Raw genomic sequence first — 16,973 nt, forward strand, 5'->3', positions numbered from 1 at the left:
TTCCAAGTTACTTATAAAAATCCCTTGTGGGGTGCCTGGCTGGCTCAGTCCGTAAAGCATGTGACTCTTGATCTGTGGATTGTAGGTTCAAGCCCCACCTTAGGTATAGAGATTACTTAAAAATAAAATCTTAAAAAAAAAACAACTCTTGTGTTTCATTAAAAACAGTTTAAAATAGGCTCTTTTCTTACGGTCTTAAGCAATGAATTTAAGCCATGCATAGATTTTAGCTATGGACATCTTAGGACCATCACTATTTGAAAAGACAAATATTTCAGATGTATAGTTTTATTAGAAAGGACGGGAAGCTTGGGAGAGAGGAATGAGGCCAGGCTTGGTGCTCGGATGGCCTCTTAACCCATGTTGTGCCGTGCAGCCACTGTCCCAGAACCAGCCTCATCGTCCCGGAGCCTGCTCTCTTGACTCCTTGCTGCCAACGCCCCTCTGAGCAAAGCCCTAAAAACTGGGGGCGATGAGATCAGAGGATTTCCCGTTCACATTGTGACTTTCCACCACTCAATGACACTGCATCCACCCTCTTCATACCCGGAACCCGCCTGGGTAACATCGGGGAGCGGCGGTCCGCGGAGAGAGACCGGGTAGGCGCGGCCGGAAGTCCCGCCCCACGGAAGTGGGCCCGACCCGTTGGGCGGGAAACCCGAGTCTGGCGTCGTTGTAGGCTGGCGGAGAGGGAGAAAGGGCGGAATCGCAGCGCGCTGCGACTTGAGGGTAAAGGTCACGGCCTCTGCCCCCTGCGCGTTCGGATCCTGCCCGGGTCCCGCCCGGGAACCGGGCTGTGGCCTCCTGTGGAAGGTGGGCTGCCGCCGGTAGGCCCGGGTCTGCCCTCACAGCGGCTGGGATGCGGGACGCCCGGCTCTTCCCTTCCCAACCCCCTGACGTGAGGGAGTGGATTGAGCTGGCGGGAACGGGCCTCCCTGAGGAGGCAGCAGACCCCGGCTGCGGTCCCCACAGCAGCTGGTGGCAGAAAGAGAATTGTCACGTACCATGTAGTCGGGCGTCTGGAGCCCGGCAGTTTCCGACCCTGATTGTACTTGAGAATGGGTGATTCCGGTTATGGGAGGGGCGGGAACCAGTGGTGAGGCCCTTTCTCAGACCGTGGGCCGGGCCACGTGGGCTGCAGCCCTTGAGGGGCGCACCATTGCTGGTGAATCCCCCGTGAAGGGCCGGGACTCGCGCCTTTAACCAGCATCCCGTCCTTGGCAGGAGTTGGAGAGCCCTGGCCTAAGACGAGAGGGCCTGGGAAAGACCTCTGCCCTTCAAAAGGAGATCTCCCGGCTCTTTAGGTGAGCCAGGTCTTGGTGTTAATGAGGCACACAGGGTGGAGGTAGACTTCCCTCCTTGGAAAGATCGGGCATCGCCCGCCTGTGCCAACTGGGAAGAGGTGATGAGGATGAATGTGAAACAGCTGCTTCGATCTCCTGAGTCTGGGAATGTAAATGTAGTGTGAACTCACTCGTGGTACCCTCGCTTTTCTGCATCTGTTATTTCTCAATCTATTTAAACTATTGTAAAAGCTAATTTATTTGCATATTGGCCCTTTCTCCCTCGCTTCTCCTACTGTAAGGAAAATTTCCACAATGTATGAGTCCAAGCTGGGTATCCGCTGTCCTTAGTGATGGCAATTAATGGTGGGATTTTTCAGCCTGCCAGCCTTATACAGGAAGATGCCATTTATCGTTCTGATATTTTGGGGGTAATATTTACATTTCAAAAAAGCTTTTCATGTTAACAATTTCTAGGCCTACGGAAAGAGTAATTTTCAGCTAGTTTTCTTGCTTAAATTTGAATTTAACAGCACTGTTTTGGGGAGTAGATTAAATTAAACCTGTAAGTGGGATGGTTTCTTCCTGTTACCTGGAAAAATCATTTCTCCCCTCTGTGAGAACACAGCAGATAATTTTGAAATCTTGTTCATTACAGTTTGCATCTTCACTAAATTACTGAAAACACTGTCTGCTTTATTGAACAGATACTTTGGTGTTGGGGAAGAGACTATGTAATTTAAAATGTAATTATATAATTATCAATTCCTTGAAAGTTCTAGTCTGTCCTTTGCTGTGGATGTTTCTAAAGCATTTAGCTAGTAAATAGATGACTTGTATTAATGCTACAAGGTAGTTGGAAAACTCTATTTTTTGTGTGCAAAGTGACCATTTATTTGAAAAAAGTATAGGAAAGACAAAGGGGAATAGAAGGTAGTATATTTTGTCAGTTTCAGTTTCAAGATGTTTAGATTTTAAAGTTATGTTCCTTTTTAAAAATAAAATCATATTTAAAGCAGAATAATTCTGACTAAAACTAAGGAAATAGTCCTTACATTCCTTCACAAAGCAAAAATTTCCACATATGGTATAGTAGTCCGTTTTTATGTTTTTTTTTTAATTTAGTCTTCCTTTTCCAAATCCTAACCCATTTTTTCAAAGGTAATGCATGTTTACATATGGGAGACCGTATAATAGAGGATAAGAGTGTGGGGGTTGGCCTCAGATTTTCTTGGTGCCCATTCCAGCTCTGGCACATACTCTCTGTTTGAACTTGGGCAAATTATTTACCCTCTCCTCATCAGAATTCATCCCAATAGCTCCCTCTTAGGATTGTTGTAAAAACTAAAAAGGTAATATTTATAAGGTTTACAGAACACAAACTTGCCTATGATAGGACTTGAATGTTAGAAGCTTTTATTATTATAAAAATTGTGAAAAATAGAAAAAAGTGGGATAAGACACCATAGAACCACCAGCTAAAGACAAGTGTTAATATGTTGTTGTTTTCTATGTAGTTTTATTTTATGTTTGCCTCTACAAAATTGGGGTCGTGCTGTAGATAAAAGTTTTGAGTTTTGTTCTTTTAGATTAATTGTAGCATAAGCATTTTGCCTTGTTATTAAACATTTCAAGCAAACATCAGTATTCTTGTAACAGTATCCTGTGAGTGTACCATAATGTACCTAACCATTCTTTTTTTTATTTAGGTTTTTTTTTTAAATGTTATGTTAATCACCATACATTACATCATTATGGAATATCTAGGTTAAAAAAATGGCAAAACTGGTGTATATTTATATATTACCTTATAAAAGATTCTCACATTTATTATTTTTTTGTTTGGGAATTTTATTTCCATTCTGAGGATGAGAAAAAAATAGAAAGGATAAGTAGCTATCTCCCTTTAACCTGATAGTGTTGGAGTAAATAAGAATTCTAGAGTTCTGTGAGTCCTGATGACTCTAAGAAGTTAATCGGACTCTCAGAGATTTTTCTAAAAAATCAGTTTAGCATATGAGATGCCATATCAGGGTTGCTGGTTATTTTAAAAATTCTTCTAACAAGTGATATATAAACAAAGATTTTAGCTTAATAGTAGAATACTATGTTGAAAAAAATGGGTTGTTAGAAAAAATATTTTAATATTAAACTTAGCTTGTGTAGAGAAATGGAGTTCTTGTGTGTGTGTGTGTGTGTGTGTGTGTGTGTGTGTGTGTGTGTTAAATTTCTGATTCATGGAGGGGTGACCAATCAGAAATGATGGGATGAAAATTTACAGGAGAGAAAATAAGGGAGGAGTACCAGAAGAGGATCAGTTAGATTCAGTTAATCAACCATTTTTATGTTTATTTAATAAAATGTGTTGAATGCCTGTAGTACTTAAGGATGCCACGTGTGTTTATGTTTTTCAATTTAATCCTTGTAACAACTTTATAAAGTAGGAATTTCCTATTTTGCAGATGAGGAAACTGAGCCTCAGAGAACTTAAGTATAACCTTTATCACATATTCAATAAGTTATAGATTCAGTCCTTGCTCTCTGGCTTCAGGAAAACTATTTTTCCCTACCCCTTTGCATTTATAATTCTGGAATTCTCAAACATTGATTTAAATTGAGAGAATACCTTTATCTTATAGATGAAATATAAGGAAAAAGAATACAGACGAGTATGGAAAGTGAGGACACAAAGAAGATACAAGGTGAGAAATTAATGGATTATTTATCTGGAATTAATTTTATAATCTATTAGTGGGATATACTGCAGATTATCTGACAGGATCCAGGAAATGAGAGAATTATTCAGCAATTTACATACGTATTTATTGTGCATCCATCCTGCCTGTCACACTGACTTCAGGACACTGACATTCTAATGGGTAAAGGCATGCTGATAATTAGAATACCGCATAATAGCTGATTTAATAGAGATATATATAAGAACAGTGGGAACCTGAGAGAACCACCACCAAAATATACATGGAGGTACAGATTTCAGAGTTGTCCTTAGAAAGATAGAAATTATATCCATGGGCATGGAGGAGATTCACCAGAGAGGAAATATTAAAAAAAAAAAAAAAAAGGATGGGAAATAGCGTTCCTTAATGCACACCACGTAAGGGTTTGGCTGAGGAAGAGGGCTCTCAAAGACTGAGAAAAACATTTCAGAAAGGTGAATGGAAGTTTAGGAATGTGGAATTTTGGAAATCAGCCTTAGGAGAATACTTCATGAGAAAGATTGCTTGAGCTCATCAGTGTCAAATGTACACAGATGATGACTGAATTATCATTCAATTTTCTATCTAGGAGATCATTTGTTTTATTAACAGTAAATTTAATACATTTCAGCCAGGTTGCAGTATATTGACTTTTGGGTGGGAAATAAGGATCTGGAAACAGTATGAATACCTAACTCTTCTTAAAAGCTTGACTGAAGATATATGGCAATAGGTAGAGGGAGACTGTAATGTTAAGGGAGCCTTGAAAGGGAGTAGAGACAAGAGAATATATGAAAAGGGAATGGAGATTCTGAAGAGGGAGAGGTTGAAGAGAACTGAAAAGAGAGGAGGGATAATTGTAGATGCCCCTCTCAGAACCTTTTTTACACTATGGGAATTATTCACATCTTTCTCCGTCTCCATCACCAGATTTTGAGTTCCTTGGAATCAGAATCCCCATCTGGTACAGAGTGGATGCATAGTAGACAGGCAATAAATATTTGTTAAATGAATGGATTTTTAAGGAAGTCATGGGCCTATAATTGTGCCATTTGAGTTGCATGTGAGAGAAATCAAGTCAAACTAGTACAAGCAAGAAAGGAAATATATCAGTTCATACCACTGGGAAACTCAGAGTTGTGAGGAAGAGTTCTCCAAAAAAAGCACAAAAAGGAGGGAAATCATTCTGGGCAGGAAAAAACCCCACCAAAGTATACTAATTGTAGTCACTATAGGGTCCCACAACACAGGTGAATGGATTAACTACGAACAGGAAGGGTGCTAGATACCTGTTCTGATATTGTAGAGGAAGAGATAAGAATGAGTGTGGCTGTAAATATTTTGTAGGAATCCTGTGTTGTGGAAAGTGGGGAATTCTGTGAGGCCTAACATCTGTGTCTTTGAGGATTTATCTTGGCATTTGTAACCTGCTTTTGCCCAGAGAGCAAAGCAAGCCAGAGATGCCAGATAATTAATGGCCCTTTCCCTGGGAGCAGCCCTGAACAAATGACTCATTGGAGTTGATGGACAAATACTCTTCACCCTTTGGTGGGGATATCTCTTGAGACATGTGGCTCCACCCTGGCTCCCAGAGTTCCCTTGTGGAGTGAAGCTCCAGTTACCTTAATAATAACTTGCTTCTGTCTGCCTTCCTGTCCTGTGTCACTTTCTCAAAAAAGTACTTAACACTCAAATCTTTGTCTCTTGGTCTACTTCTGGGGAAACCCAATTAAAACAAAGTGGAAGAGGGTCTTCTGGGTGGCTCAGTTGGTTAAGCATCTGCCTTCAGCTCTGGTTGTGATCCCAGGGCTCTGGGATCGAGTCCCGCATCGGGCTCCCTGCTTAGCTGGGAGCCTCCTTCTCCCTCCCCCATCCCCCCTGCTTGTGTTCCCTCTCTGTCTGTGCCAACCCCCCGTCTCTCCTCCCTGCTCGTGCTCTTTCTCTCTCTCTCAAATAAATAAAATTATAAAAAAATATAAAATAAAACAAAGTGGAAGAGAAGGAGATGTGGGACAGGGGTTGGAGATTTAAAGATAGCTGAAGATTTGGAATAGCCACTGTGGAAAATGGCAGAGGAAGCAGAAGGGTGTGAGAGATAGAGCTGACCTTGGATGGGATTGCTGAATAGATTTGGGGGTTATAACTTGGAATGCATACCAAATATTTGTAATGGCATAATTGCTTGATTTTTTTTTTCTTTTAGCAATGCCCAAATTTGGGCTGAAGGAGCAGAGAAAGGAAAGTGTTTTTGAGTCATGGTTACAATTATAGGACATGTTTAGTAGAAGGACAGGGGTCAAAGTAATCTTAGCAAGATAATGGTTGAGGTGATGAATCATGGGATCTAGGAGGAATAGGGAAGGAAATGAAACTAGAAGCCTCAGTGCAGGAGGAGTAAAGGGATTATAGAGATCTTAGGGGTCAAGGAGTAAATATAAGAATAAGAAAGTAAGACAGTGGAAAGAATTAGGGATAATATTCCAAAAGTAAAATGATAGATTTGAAAATATTACTGATAGATCTGTTCTGACTAATGACAGGGTTCCAAAGTTTGGCCTTGGAAGTTAGTAGCCAAATTTATGTACAGTTTGAGATTTAGAAAAGAGAGACTGTCTCTTTCCCAGTATCCATATCTGTCACCCAAAAGAACTGAGATTGGGGTCACTTTGGTCATTTGGACACCTGCAAAGCATACCAGTAATTTGATTTTTTTTTAAGATTTTATTTATTTATTTGACAGAGAGAGAGATAGCGAAAGAAGGAACACAAGCAGGGGGAGTGGGAGAGGGAGAAGCAGTCTTCCCGCCAAGCAGGGAGCCGGATGCAGGGCTCGATCCCAGGACCCTGGGATCATGACCTGAGCCGAAGGCAGACACTTAACAACTGAGCCACCCAGGTGCCCCCAGTAATTTGATTTTTGTATATAGAATAGCTTTATTAAAATATAATTGACGTACCACACAATTCAACCATTTAAAGTATATAATTTAGTTTTTTTTAATATATTCACAGTGTTGTACAACCATCATCACAATCAATTTTAGTGCCTTTTTATCACCCCCAAAGCAATCCTGTACTCTTTAGCAGTCACAGCACCCCGCCCCCCAACTGTAGGCAACTGCTAATCTATTTTCTGTCTCTAGACTTGCCTATTCTGGGCATATAAATTGAATCATACAGTATATGGGCTTTTGTGGCTGGCTTCTTTCACTTAGCATAGTATTATCAAGTATTAATCAAGTTTTATCAGTATCTTCATTCCTTTTTGTTGCCGAATAATATTCCATTGAATGGATATATCTTATTTTGTTTATGCATTCAAGAGGTGATGGAAATTTGGATTTCCACTGTTTGGCAGTTGAGTAATGTTGCTGTGAACATTCATGTACAAGTTTTTGTGTGACGTTTTCATTTCTCTTGGGTATATATCTAGTAGTAGAATTATTGAGTTTGGTAAATTTATATTTAACCTTTTGAGGAATTGCTAGACTTTTCGTCAAAGTGGCTGTACCATTTTATGTTCCTACAGCAATGTATAAGGATTCCATTTTCTTCAAATTCTTGGTAAATGCTTGTCATAATCTGTCTTTTTGATTATAGCCATCCTAGTGGATTTGAAGTGGTGTTTTTTTAACTATTTTTATTTAAGATTTTATTTATTTATTTATTTATGTGAGAGAGAAAGAATGAGAGCGGGGGGAGGGTCAGGGGGAGAAGCAGACTCCCTGCTGAGCAGGGATCCTGATGCTGACTGGATCCTAGGACTCCAGGATCATGACCTGAGCTGAAGGCAGTTGCTTAACCAACAGGCGCCCCTGTGAAGTGGTATTTAATTGTGGTTTTGGTTTGCATTTTCTTAATGACTAATGATGTTGAGTGTCTTTTCATAGTCTAACTGACCATTTGTGTATCTTTCTTGGAGAAATGTCTACATGCTTTTTACTTGGGTTATCTTTTTATTATTGAGTTTTAAGAGTTCTTCATAATTTCTGAACACAAGCCCCTTATCAGATATCTGATTTGTAGATCTATTCTTCCCTTCTGTGAGTTGTCTTTTCACATTCTTGATATCTTTTGAAGCTCAAAAAATTTCAATTTTTAGGTCCAATTTATCCAATTTTCTTTTATAATTTGTGCTTTTGTATTGTATATACTTGAGTTTTTGTTTTATTTTCTTCAGGAATGACTGAAGGAACTAGGTTGTGTAGGCTGGAGAAGATAAAACTGAGTTGTAGATGTTATTAGGTGCTTTGTCTGGGAAGGGAGGGATTATAATAGAAAATATCAAAGTAGGAGAGGGGGTACAGGAGGGAATAGAGGAATACATAAAGAAGTTTCTTGTTTTCTGCAGTTGTGCCTAGAATTGAAAATCACCATGCCCCATCAAAAATCCTCTTTGGCTTGTTGTTGATGAGTGGCTTATTGCTATCCATACAGTCAAACTAACCTTCTTACAGTCTCTATTAATGTAGAAAATGATCAATAAATGTTTGCTGTTGCTTCAAGATAATGTAATAATAACCTTTGTACTATGGTTTTTTACTAACAAGTTGAGTCATGAGTAATTTTATTGAACCAAATTGTCAGTTGAATTTCTTTTAAGAGGAAGACTAAATATTGATTGATAATAGATCTAAGTCTCTTTTAATGTGTTCCTCTCTATTTTTATGTTCTTTCTTCATCCTATATCTTTGAGAACTTTAAATTTAATTCAAACATTATGTCAAAATCTGCATACAATTTTATTTAAAACCAAGAGATGAAATTGTTAAAAGGCTGTAGTGAAAAGTTTTATAGGAAAATGACTGTCTTTCATTTTTAGTTGCAAATAAATATTTCAAGTTTATATTTTCATAAGTTTTGACACACACATATGTATATGCAAACAGTAGCACAATCAGGATAGGGGATATATCTCATGCACCCTTTTAATACCTCTTTTTGTCCTTTCCTGGACCCCTTTCCCCCAAGCAACCACTGATCTGCCTTTTCTTACTATAGTTTACATTTTTTTTCCAATACATGGAGTAATACAGTATATATTCTTTTTTTGTGGTTTCTTTCAGTTTAATTATTTTGAGATTCCTCCATGTTGTTGCATATATCAATAGTTAACTCCTTTTTATTGTTATACTAGGCCATAATGTATGGTCATACCACAATTTATTTTCCATTCATCTGTTGATGGACATTTCAGTTGTTTTCAGTTTTTGGCTATTACACATAATGCTGCCATGAACATTTGTGTATAAGTCTTTGTATGGACACATACCTGCTTTTCTTTTGGATAAATTCTTAGGAGTGGAATGGCTGGATCAAATGGTAGGTATATATTTAACAATTTATGAAACTGCTGAGGGGTGCTTGGTTGGCTCAGTCGGTTAAGTATCTGCCTTTGGCTCAGGTCATGATCTCAGGGTCCTGGGATCGAGCCCTGTGTCAGGCTTCCTGCTCAGGGGAGAACCTGCTTCTCCCTCTCCCTCTGCCCCTCCCCTTGCTTGTGCTCGCTCTCTCTCAAATAAATAAATAAAATCTTAAAAAAAAAGAAAATGAAGTTTTAAATCTTGATGAAATACAGTTTATTCCTTATTTTTCTACAGATTGTGCTATTTACATTGTGTCTACGAAATTTTCACCTAAACCAAGATGGCAAAGATTTTTTCCTGTGTTACCTCTTAAAAGTTTTATAGTTCCAATTTTACATTATGTCTGCAATCCCTTTTGAGTTAATTTTTGTATATGGTTTGATTCGAGTTTGGTTTGTTACGTTTTTTAATGTGGTTATCTAGTTGTTACAGTACCATTTGTTGGAAAGACTATCCTTTCTTCTCTGCATTGCCGTTGTAAAAAAATAAGCCTGTTGGGGTTACATTGCATTCATAGATCAAGTTAAGAAAATCGACATTTTAACAATATTTAGTCCTCCAACCCATGAAAGAGGTGTTTTACTCCCTTTATTTCAGTCTTCTTTAATATGTCTCCACAGTATTTTTTAAGTTTTAGTAGACATGTTGTTCACATCTTTTGTCAGATTTATCCCTAAGTATTTCATATTTTTGATACTATTATAAGCAGCATTGTTGTTTTTTTTTAAGTTGGCTCCAGGGACGCCTGGGTGGCTCAGTCGTTAAACGTCTGCCTTCGGCTCAGGTCATGATCCCAGGGTTCTGGGATCAAGCCCCGCATCAGGCTCTCTGCTCCGTGGGAAGCCTGCTTCTCCCTCTCCCACTCCCCCTGCTTGTGTTCCCTCTCTCGCTGTGTCTCTTTCTGTCAAATAAATAAATAAAATCTTTAAAAAAAATAAAAAATAAAAAAATAAAGTTGGCTCCAGGGGCGCCTGGGTGGCTCAGTCGTTAAGCATCTGCCTTCGGCTCAGGTCATGATCCCAGGTTCCTGGGATTGAGCCACACATCAGGCGCCCTGCTCCGCAGAAGCCTGTTCTCACTCTCCCACTCCCCTTACTTGTGTTTCCTCTCTCTCTCTGGCTCTCCCTGTCAAAAAAATAGTAAATAAAATCTTAAATAAAATAAAATAAAGTTGGCCCCATGCCCAAGGCATAGCCTAGTGCAAGGCTCTAACTCATGACTGGTGAGGTCATGACCTGAGCTGAGATCAAGAGTTGGATGCTCAACTGACTGAGCCACCTAGGCTCCCCATAAATGGCATTATTTTTCAATTTCAATTTTCAATTACTTATTGCTGGTATATATAGAAATGTAATTGATTTCTGTATGTTAAATGGATATACTGAAACCTTACTATACTCAGTAGCTCTTTTGTAGATTCCATCAGATTATCTGTATAGAAGGTCATGTTATACATGAAGGTAGATAGTTTTATTACTTCCTTCCTAATTTGAATGCCTTTTGTTTCTTTTTCTCACCTGATGGCACTGGCTAAGCTCTCCAGTACAATGTTAAATGGAATGTTAAATAGAATGACATTGGCTAGACTCCCCAGTACAATGTTAAACATCTCTGTCTTGTTCCTGATCTCAGGGAGAAAGAATTCAGTCTTTCTCTGTTAAGTATTGTGTTTACTGTAGGGCCTTTTTTTGTAGATACACTTTTTTAAATTGAGGAGGTTTTCTTCTAGTCCAAGTTTGTTGAACTTTTTTTTTTTATCAGAAATGAATGTTGAATTTTATCAAATGCTTTTTCTGCATCTATTGAGATAACCATATGATTTTCCACGTTAGTTTGTCATATTACATCAATTGATTTTTCATATCTTAAGCCAACCCTGAATTTTAGGATAAACCCACTTGGTCATAATGTATTGTTATTTTAATATGTTTTTAGATTCAGTTTGCTAAAATTATTTAGACTTTTTACATGTATATTCATGTGGGATATTGGTCTATAGTTGTCTTTTTTTTCTTTCTAATGGCTTTGGTTTTGGTATTAGGGTAATGCTGGCCTCATAGAATAAGTTTGGAAGTATTCCTTTTCTCCAAACTTTTAGAAAAGTTTGTGTAGAATTGGTATTACTTCTTCCTTAAGCATTTGGAAGTTTACAAATGAAGCTATCTGAACCTGGAGTTTTCTTTACAAAAGGTTTTTAAAGTGTGATTTCAATTTCTTTCATAGATATAGGAATATTTAGGTTATCTGATTTCTTCTTGGGTGAGTTTAGATAATTTGTGTCTTTGATTCTTTCTTTTTTTTTTTAAGATTTTATTTGAAAGAGAGAGAGAGAGAGAGCGTGCCTGCGCATCCGCAGGAAGCAGGAGATGGGCAGGGGCAGAAGGAAAAGCAGACTCCTCGCTGAGCAGGGAGATCCATATGGGGCTCTGTCCCAGGACCCTAGGATCATGACCTGAGCCAAAGGTAGAGGCTTAACCAACTGAGCCACCCAGGTGCCCAATTTGTGTCTCTCTTAATGATTTTATTTTTTTAAGTAATATCTACACCCAATGTGGGGCTCGAATTTACAATCCCAAGATCAAGAGTTGCATGCTTTACTGACTGAGCCAGCCAGGTACCCCTAATTTGTGTCTTTCAAGCAATTTGTCCATTTCACCTAAGTCATTGAATCTATAGATAAGAAGTTATGCATAACTATTATTTATCTTTTGAATATAGAATCTATGATGATGCCATCTCTCATTCTGGTATTGGTAACTTGTGTCTTTGCTCCTTTTTCCTCATCAGTTTGTCTAGAGATTTATCAGTTTTATTGATCTTCTCAAAGAACCAGTTCTAATGTTTTTCTGCTTTCAATCTCATTGATTTTTAGCTTTGATCTTTATTTCCTTCCTTCTACTTACTTTGGGTTTAATTTACTTTATTTATAGTTTCTTAAGATGGAAGCTGAGGTCATTAATTCGAGATCTTTTTTTTTTAAAGATTTTATTTATTTATTTGACAGAGAGAGAGAAAACACAAGCAGGGGGGAGCAGCAGAGGGAGAGGAAGAAACAGGCTCCCCACCGAGCAGGGAGCCTGATTTGGGACTCCATCCCAGGACCCTGGGATCATGATCTGAGCGGAAGGCAGATGCTTAACCGACTGAGCCACCCAGGCGCCCCAAGAACTTTCTTTTTTTATAATATAAGCATTTAGTATTGTAAATTTCCTCCCAAATACTGTTTTGGTAGCATCCCACAAGTGTTGTATTTTCATTTTCATTCAGTTCATTTCTAAATGGCAGATGTTTAAACCAGTGTAGATTTATTTAAAGAAAATAATATTTGAATTTTGTATTCCATTTCATGCAAGGGGAAAATCTAATAGTTGTAAGAATTTCATTTCAAGTTCTTTTATTTAAGGAATGTCTTTCTTTTATATATCTTTACTGTTTGATAGATTATAAAAGGAATATATATACTTGTTATTTTAAAAACAAACATTACAAAGATACATTTAGAACGTGAAATTTAAATGGTTAGTTTTTGAAAAGAAACATTTGGTTTAAAAAAAGAAGAAATTTTTGTTCTTCAGAAATGAAGACTGACCTGAACTTATTATTGGAGTGCCTGAAGTATCAAATGGACAACCCTTTCTCACAAAAGGAAGCTTTGGTCACTATTCATTCAATTTGTCAACAAAATAGTAAGACATAATACTGAATTTTTATCTGTGATTCTAGTTCTTTAGTATTGTGATATATGAAATATGCATAGTTCTTTCTCTTTGACTCAGTTACTCTATATGCTTTGTTACTAAGTTCATGTGATTTATTTTCTCCTTAAAAGATTCTTAATATCATTTATGTTTTGTTTTTCTGTACACCCTATAGGTAATGCAGGTGTTTATTTTAGGGAAATTGGTGGTTTGATGTTTGTAAAAAATCTTGCAAAGTCAAGTGAACATAGCATGGTAAAAGAAGCAGCCTTATACACATTAGGAGCTGTTGCAGAACAAAATGGTAATATATGAAAACTTTTTTTCATTATCCTTCAAGCACTGTGCTATATTTTAACAAACTACTAAAAAGTAATTTTAGAATTAAGTTCCTTTTTTACATGTCTGAATAGTTTTATCTAGTTATTTTATTTATTTGTTTAAATTCATGTATGCCACTTGTTAACTAATGAAAGAACCAGTAAAATATGACAACTGTTTGAAAGGCAATGACAAAAAAAACTTAGGCGTTATGGAATACTAAAATAGATTTGTATGTAGGCATATAACTGGTCAGTATCTGCGGGGCAACAATCAATTGTGTTCTGCTGGCCAAAATGTTTTGTATTTCTATGATCAAGGGTAACCTAGGGCACCTGGGTGGTGCAGTTGGTTAAGCGTTTGACTCTTGGTTTCGGCTCAGGTTGTGATCTCAGGGTTGTGAGACTGAGCCTTGCGTGGGGCTCTGTGTGAGATTCTCTCTCCCTCTTCCTCTGCGCCTCCTGCTCATGTGCTCATGTGCGTGCACTCTAAAAATAAATAAATATATATATATTTTTAAAGTATGACTTGGATTACTATCGGTTTTCTGCAATTTACAGAGATGTAAAATAGCCCAAAGACAGTGAAAGACACAGATAATCTAGAAGGGTGTGCTAGATGGGACATTCAGTAATCATTTCAAAATCTTTCACAATTTTTCTTCCTGTTAGTCGGAAACATTTGTTTCACTTTGTCTTCTATTGTGCTTATCTTTTTTTTGTCATGCAAAAGTTTATTTTTACAAAAATAAAATTCATCATTCTTTCTTCTTTTTGCTTCTGGATTTTGAGTCATAGGAAAGTTTTCCGTACTCTAAGATTCTAGGGGAATCCACCCACATTGACTTTTGGTCCTAGTATGGTTTTATTTTTTATGTTTACATTTTCCTTTTTGAATTCCTTTTGAATATCCTGGGGTATGGCATGATATATGCTCCAGTTTCATCTTTTTTTATGTGGCAATCCAGCTATTCTAACACTTCTTATTAAAAAGATCTTTTTCATGTTGATTTGAGATGCTATTAGTGCTTCATGAATTTGCATATGTGGTGGGTCTATCTCTGGTTTTTCTGTTACGTTCATTCTCTATATAACTAGGTAGTTGAGTCAAAAAACAAAGATAACCTACAGCATCTTGTATATAGATAAATATACTCTGGGTATAGAAATTCATGTTGGTAAAAACTGTTCCTGTATTATACCCGAAATGAAGTTGAATCTAAAGTACTGGTTTGTCAAACAACTTTCTATTTTTAAATTTTCATTTTTTTTTTTAATGTGGGGCTTGAACTTGACTCTGAGATCAAGACCTGAGCTGAGATCAAAAGTCAAATAGCTTAGCCAATTGAGCCACCCAGATGCCTCTTAAATTTTTATCCATAAATATTTCTTCATCATTTGGTAGGAACCAAGCTGTGTGCTAGTCATTGGGATAAATGAGACACAGTCCTTTGCTTTGAGGGAAAGTCTAATAGCTTGTCCTAAATACTGGATAAAATACAAATTACATCTCTGTGTTCAAATTATTATTATTTTTATTTTTTTTTTAAAGATTTTATTTATTTATTTGACAGAGAGAGACGAACACAAGAGAGGGGAGTGGGAGAGAGAGAGAGGGAGAGAGGGAACACAAGAGGGAACACAAGCGAGAGAGGGAACACAAGCAGGGGGAGTGGGAGAGGGAGAAGCAGGCTCCCTGCCGAGCAGGGAGCCCGATGCGGGGCTCGATCCCAGGACCCTGGGATCATGACCTGAGCCGAAGGCAGACGCTTAACGACTGAGCCAGCGAGGCGCCCTTAAATAAAATCTTTAAAAAAATTTTTTTTCTCTTGCTATGTTTTGTTACTTACTCATCCTCTTAAATTTTTTTTCATATTTTTTTGTTTAGTTAGGTTTGGGGTTTTGTTTTTTTTTTTAAGATTTTATTTATTTGCCAGAGAGAGAGAGCAAGAGAGAGAGCGATCAAGCACAAGCAGGGAGAGTGGCAGGCAGAGGGAGAAGTAGGCTCCCCACTGAGCAAGGATCCCAATGTGGGACTTGATCCCAGGACCCCGGGATCATGACCTGAGCCGAAGGCAGATACTTAACCGACTGAGCCACCCAGGCATCCCTAGTTAGGTATTTATTAGAAATTCTAGGAGATTTTGTGCATGTTTTAGAGCCTCAGTCAAGTACTTCTGATTAAGGTACTGCTTTTTTGGTCTGCTAATTGAGTAAGCACATAGCAATTTTTCAGAAATTTTGTTGCATGACTAATAAATGTCAATGAAATGAGATCTGGTTGAGAACCATCTGTTTGGCAACTTTATATTTTATTCAGCATATTTTAAGACTTAGGCTAATGCATAGAAATTGAAATTTTATTTTTGTTTTTCAGTTTACTGTCAGCAGACTTTGTGCACTTCAGAATTATTTGAAGACTTAACTTGGTTCCTATCTAATGATGATTCAAACACAAATTTGAAAAGAATGTCTGTCTATGTTATTTTGGTTCTAGTTTCAAATAATAGTAAGTACATTCTTTCGTGGTGTAGAAACATTTAAAAAAATAATAAATTGAAATAGTCTTTGTTCTTTTTATTCTAGTCTTTATATTAGTGTCTTTTTTTTTTTTTTTTTAAGTAGACTCTACGTCTAGCGTGGAGCCCAGCACAGGGCTTGAACTCACAATCCTGAGATCAAGACCTGAGCTGAGATCAAGAGTTGGACACTTAACTGACTGAGCCACCCAGGCACCCCTATATCAGTGTCTTTTTAAAAAATCTTACTAACTTCTGAGAACTACTAGCTTTAAAGAAAAGAGAATCACATATATTTAATTGTTTGATATTTATTAATTATAAGAAATAGTAAAGTGATTTGTGTTATTTAAATAACATTGAAAAGGAGCAGCTTTAAAAGCAAAAGAGGCATTTGATGATTAGTTTGGTTGATTTTCCACTGAATTAGCCATTTAGTTACAGTGTTTATTATATCAGCTAACAATAGCCTTAAATTTCATGTAGCTCTTAGCTAAAATTATTTCAGTTTTGGAGGAAATTTGAATGCTGTCTTTTTCTGAGCATAGGTAGTGTATAACCCCGATTACAGATTTTTATCTATTGCAATACTTTAAAGTGATTACAAGTTATTTATTAAAAATACTACTTAAATGTTTTTCATTTCTGCAAAATTATTTATAAACAGAAGTCCTATTTGTATATTATATGTCTGTTTTTTTAAGGGACTGGACAAACACTTGTAAGAGAAACAGGTTGTATTACAGTTCTGACACAGTTGTTCAGGTAAGAAAATACAAATTTTTTGTTTTTATTCATTATTTAAGACTTTAACACATTTGTTTTAATTTGCTTCTTCCTTTTTTTTTTAACCAAATAGGACTGTTCTTTCAAAATATGAGTTGAATTTGTCGGATAAAAATGCATTCCAGAGCTATCAGTTATGGTCTTCAGTGTGTAGTACTTTGTGTGTCTGTGTCAACAATCCTCAAAATGGTAATATCTCAAATATTTAAATATAAAAATAAAATAAAACAAATGAACTGATATTTTCCAAATATATTAAAACATGATTGACTTTGTCTCCTTTC

General features: G+C 37.2%; 1 protein-coding gene across 10 annotated transcripts in view; it reads left to right on the forward strand.

Moving 5' to 3' along the window:
- The first annotated feature begins 296 nt into the window (after positions 1-296).
- TERB1 (telomere repeat binding bouquet formation protein 1) overlaps positions 297-16,973 on the forward strand; it is a 46,551-nt gene continuing 29,874 nt past the window's right edge. For 3 of the 10 annotated variants that reach the window (XM_025889039.2, XM_073879998.1, XM_073879997.1), the window contains exons 1-8: positions 666-813; positions 1,225-1,304; positions 3,923-3,985; positions 12,942-13,052; positions 13,240-13,368; positions 15,762-15,893; positions 16,608-16,668; positions 16,763-16,878. In XM_025889039.2, the coding sequence (XP_025744824.1) occupies positions 3,955-3,985; positions 12,942-13,052; positions 13,240-13,368; positions 15,762-15,893; positions 16,608-16,668; positions 16,763-16,878 (580 nt within the window). In that variant the 5' untranslated portion in view covers positions 666-813; positions 1,225-1,304; positions 3,923-3,954. The other 7 variants (XM_073879991.1, XM_073879990.1, XM_073879992.1 and 4 more) reach the window with 7 other exon arrangements.

The sequence above is a fragment of the Callorhinus ursinus genome, unplaced genomic scaffold (assembly GCF_003265705.2).
Source record: "Callorhinus ursinus isolate GAN/ISIS: 27379988/994484 unplaced genomic scaffold, GSC_fseal_2.0 scaffold37, whole genome shotgun sequence".
Taxonomy (NCBI): Eukaryota; Metazoa; Chordata; class Mammalia; order Carnivora; family Otariidae; genus Callorhinus; species Callorhinus ursinus.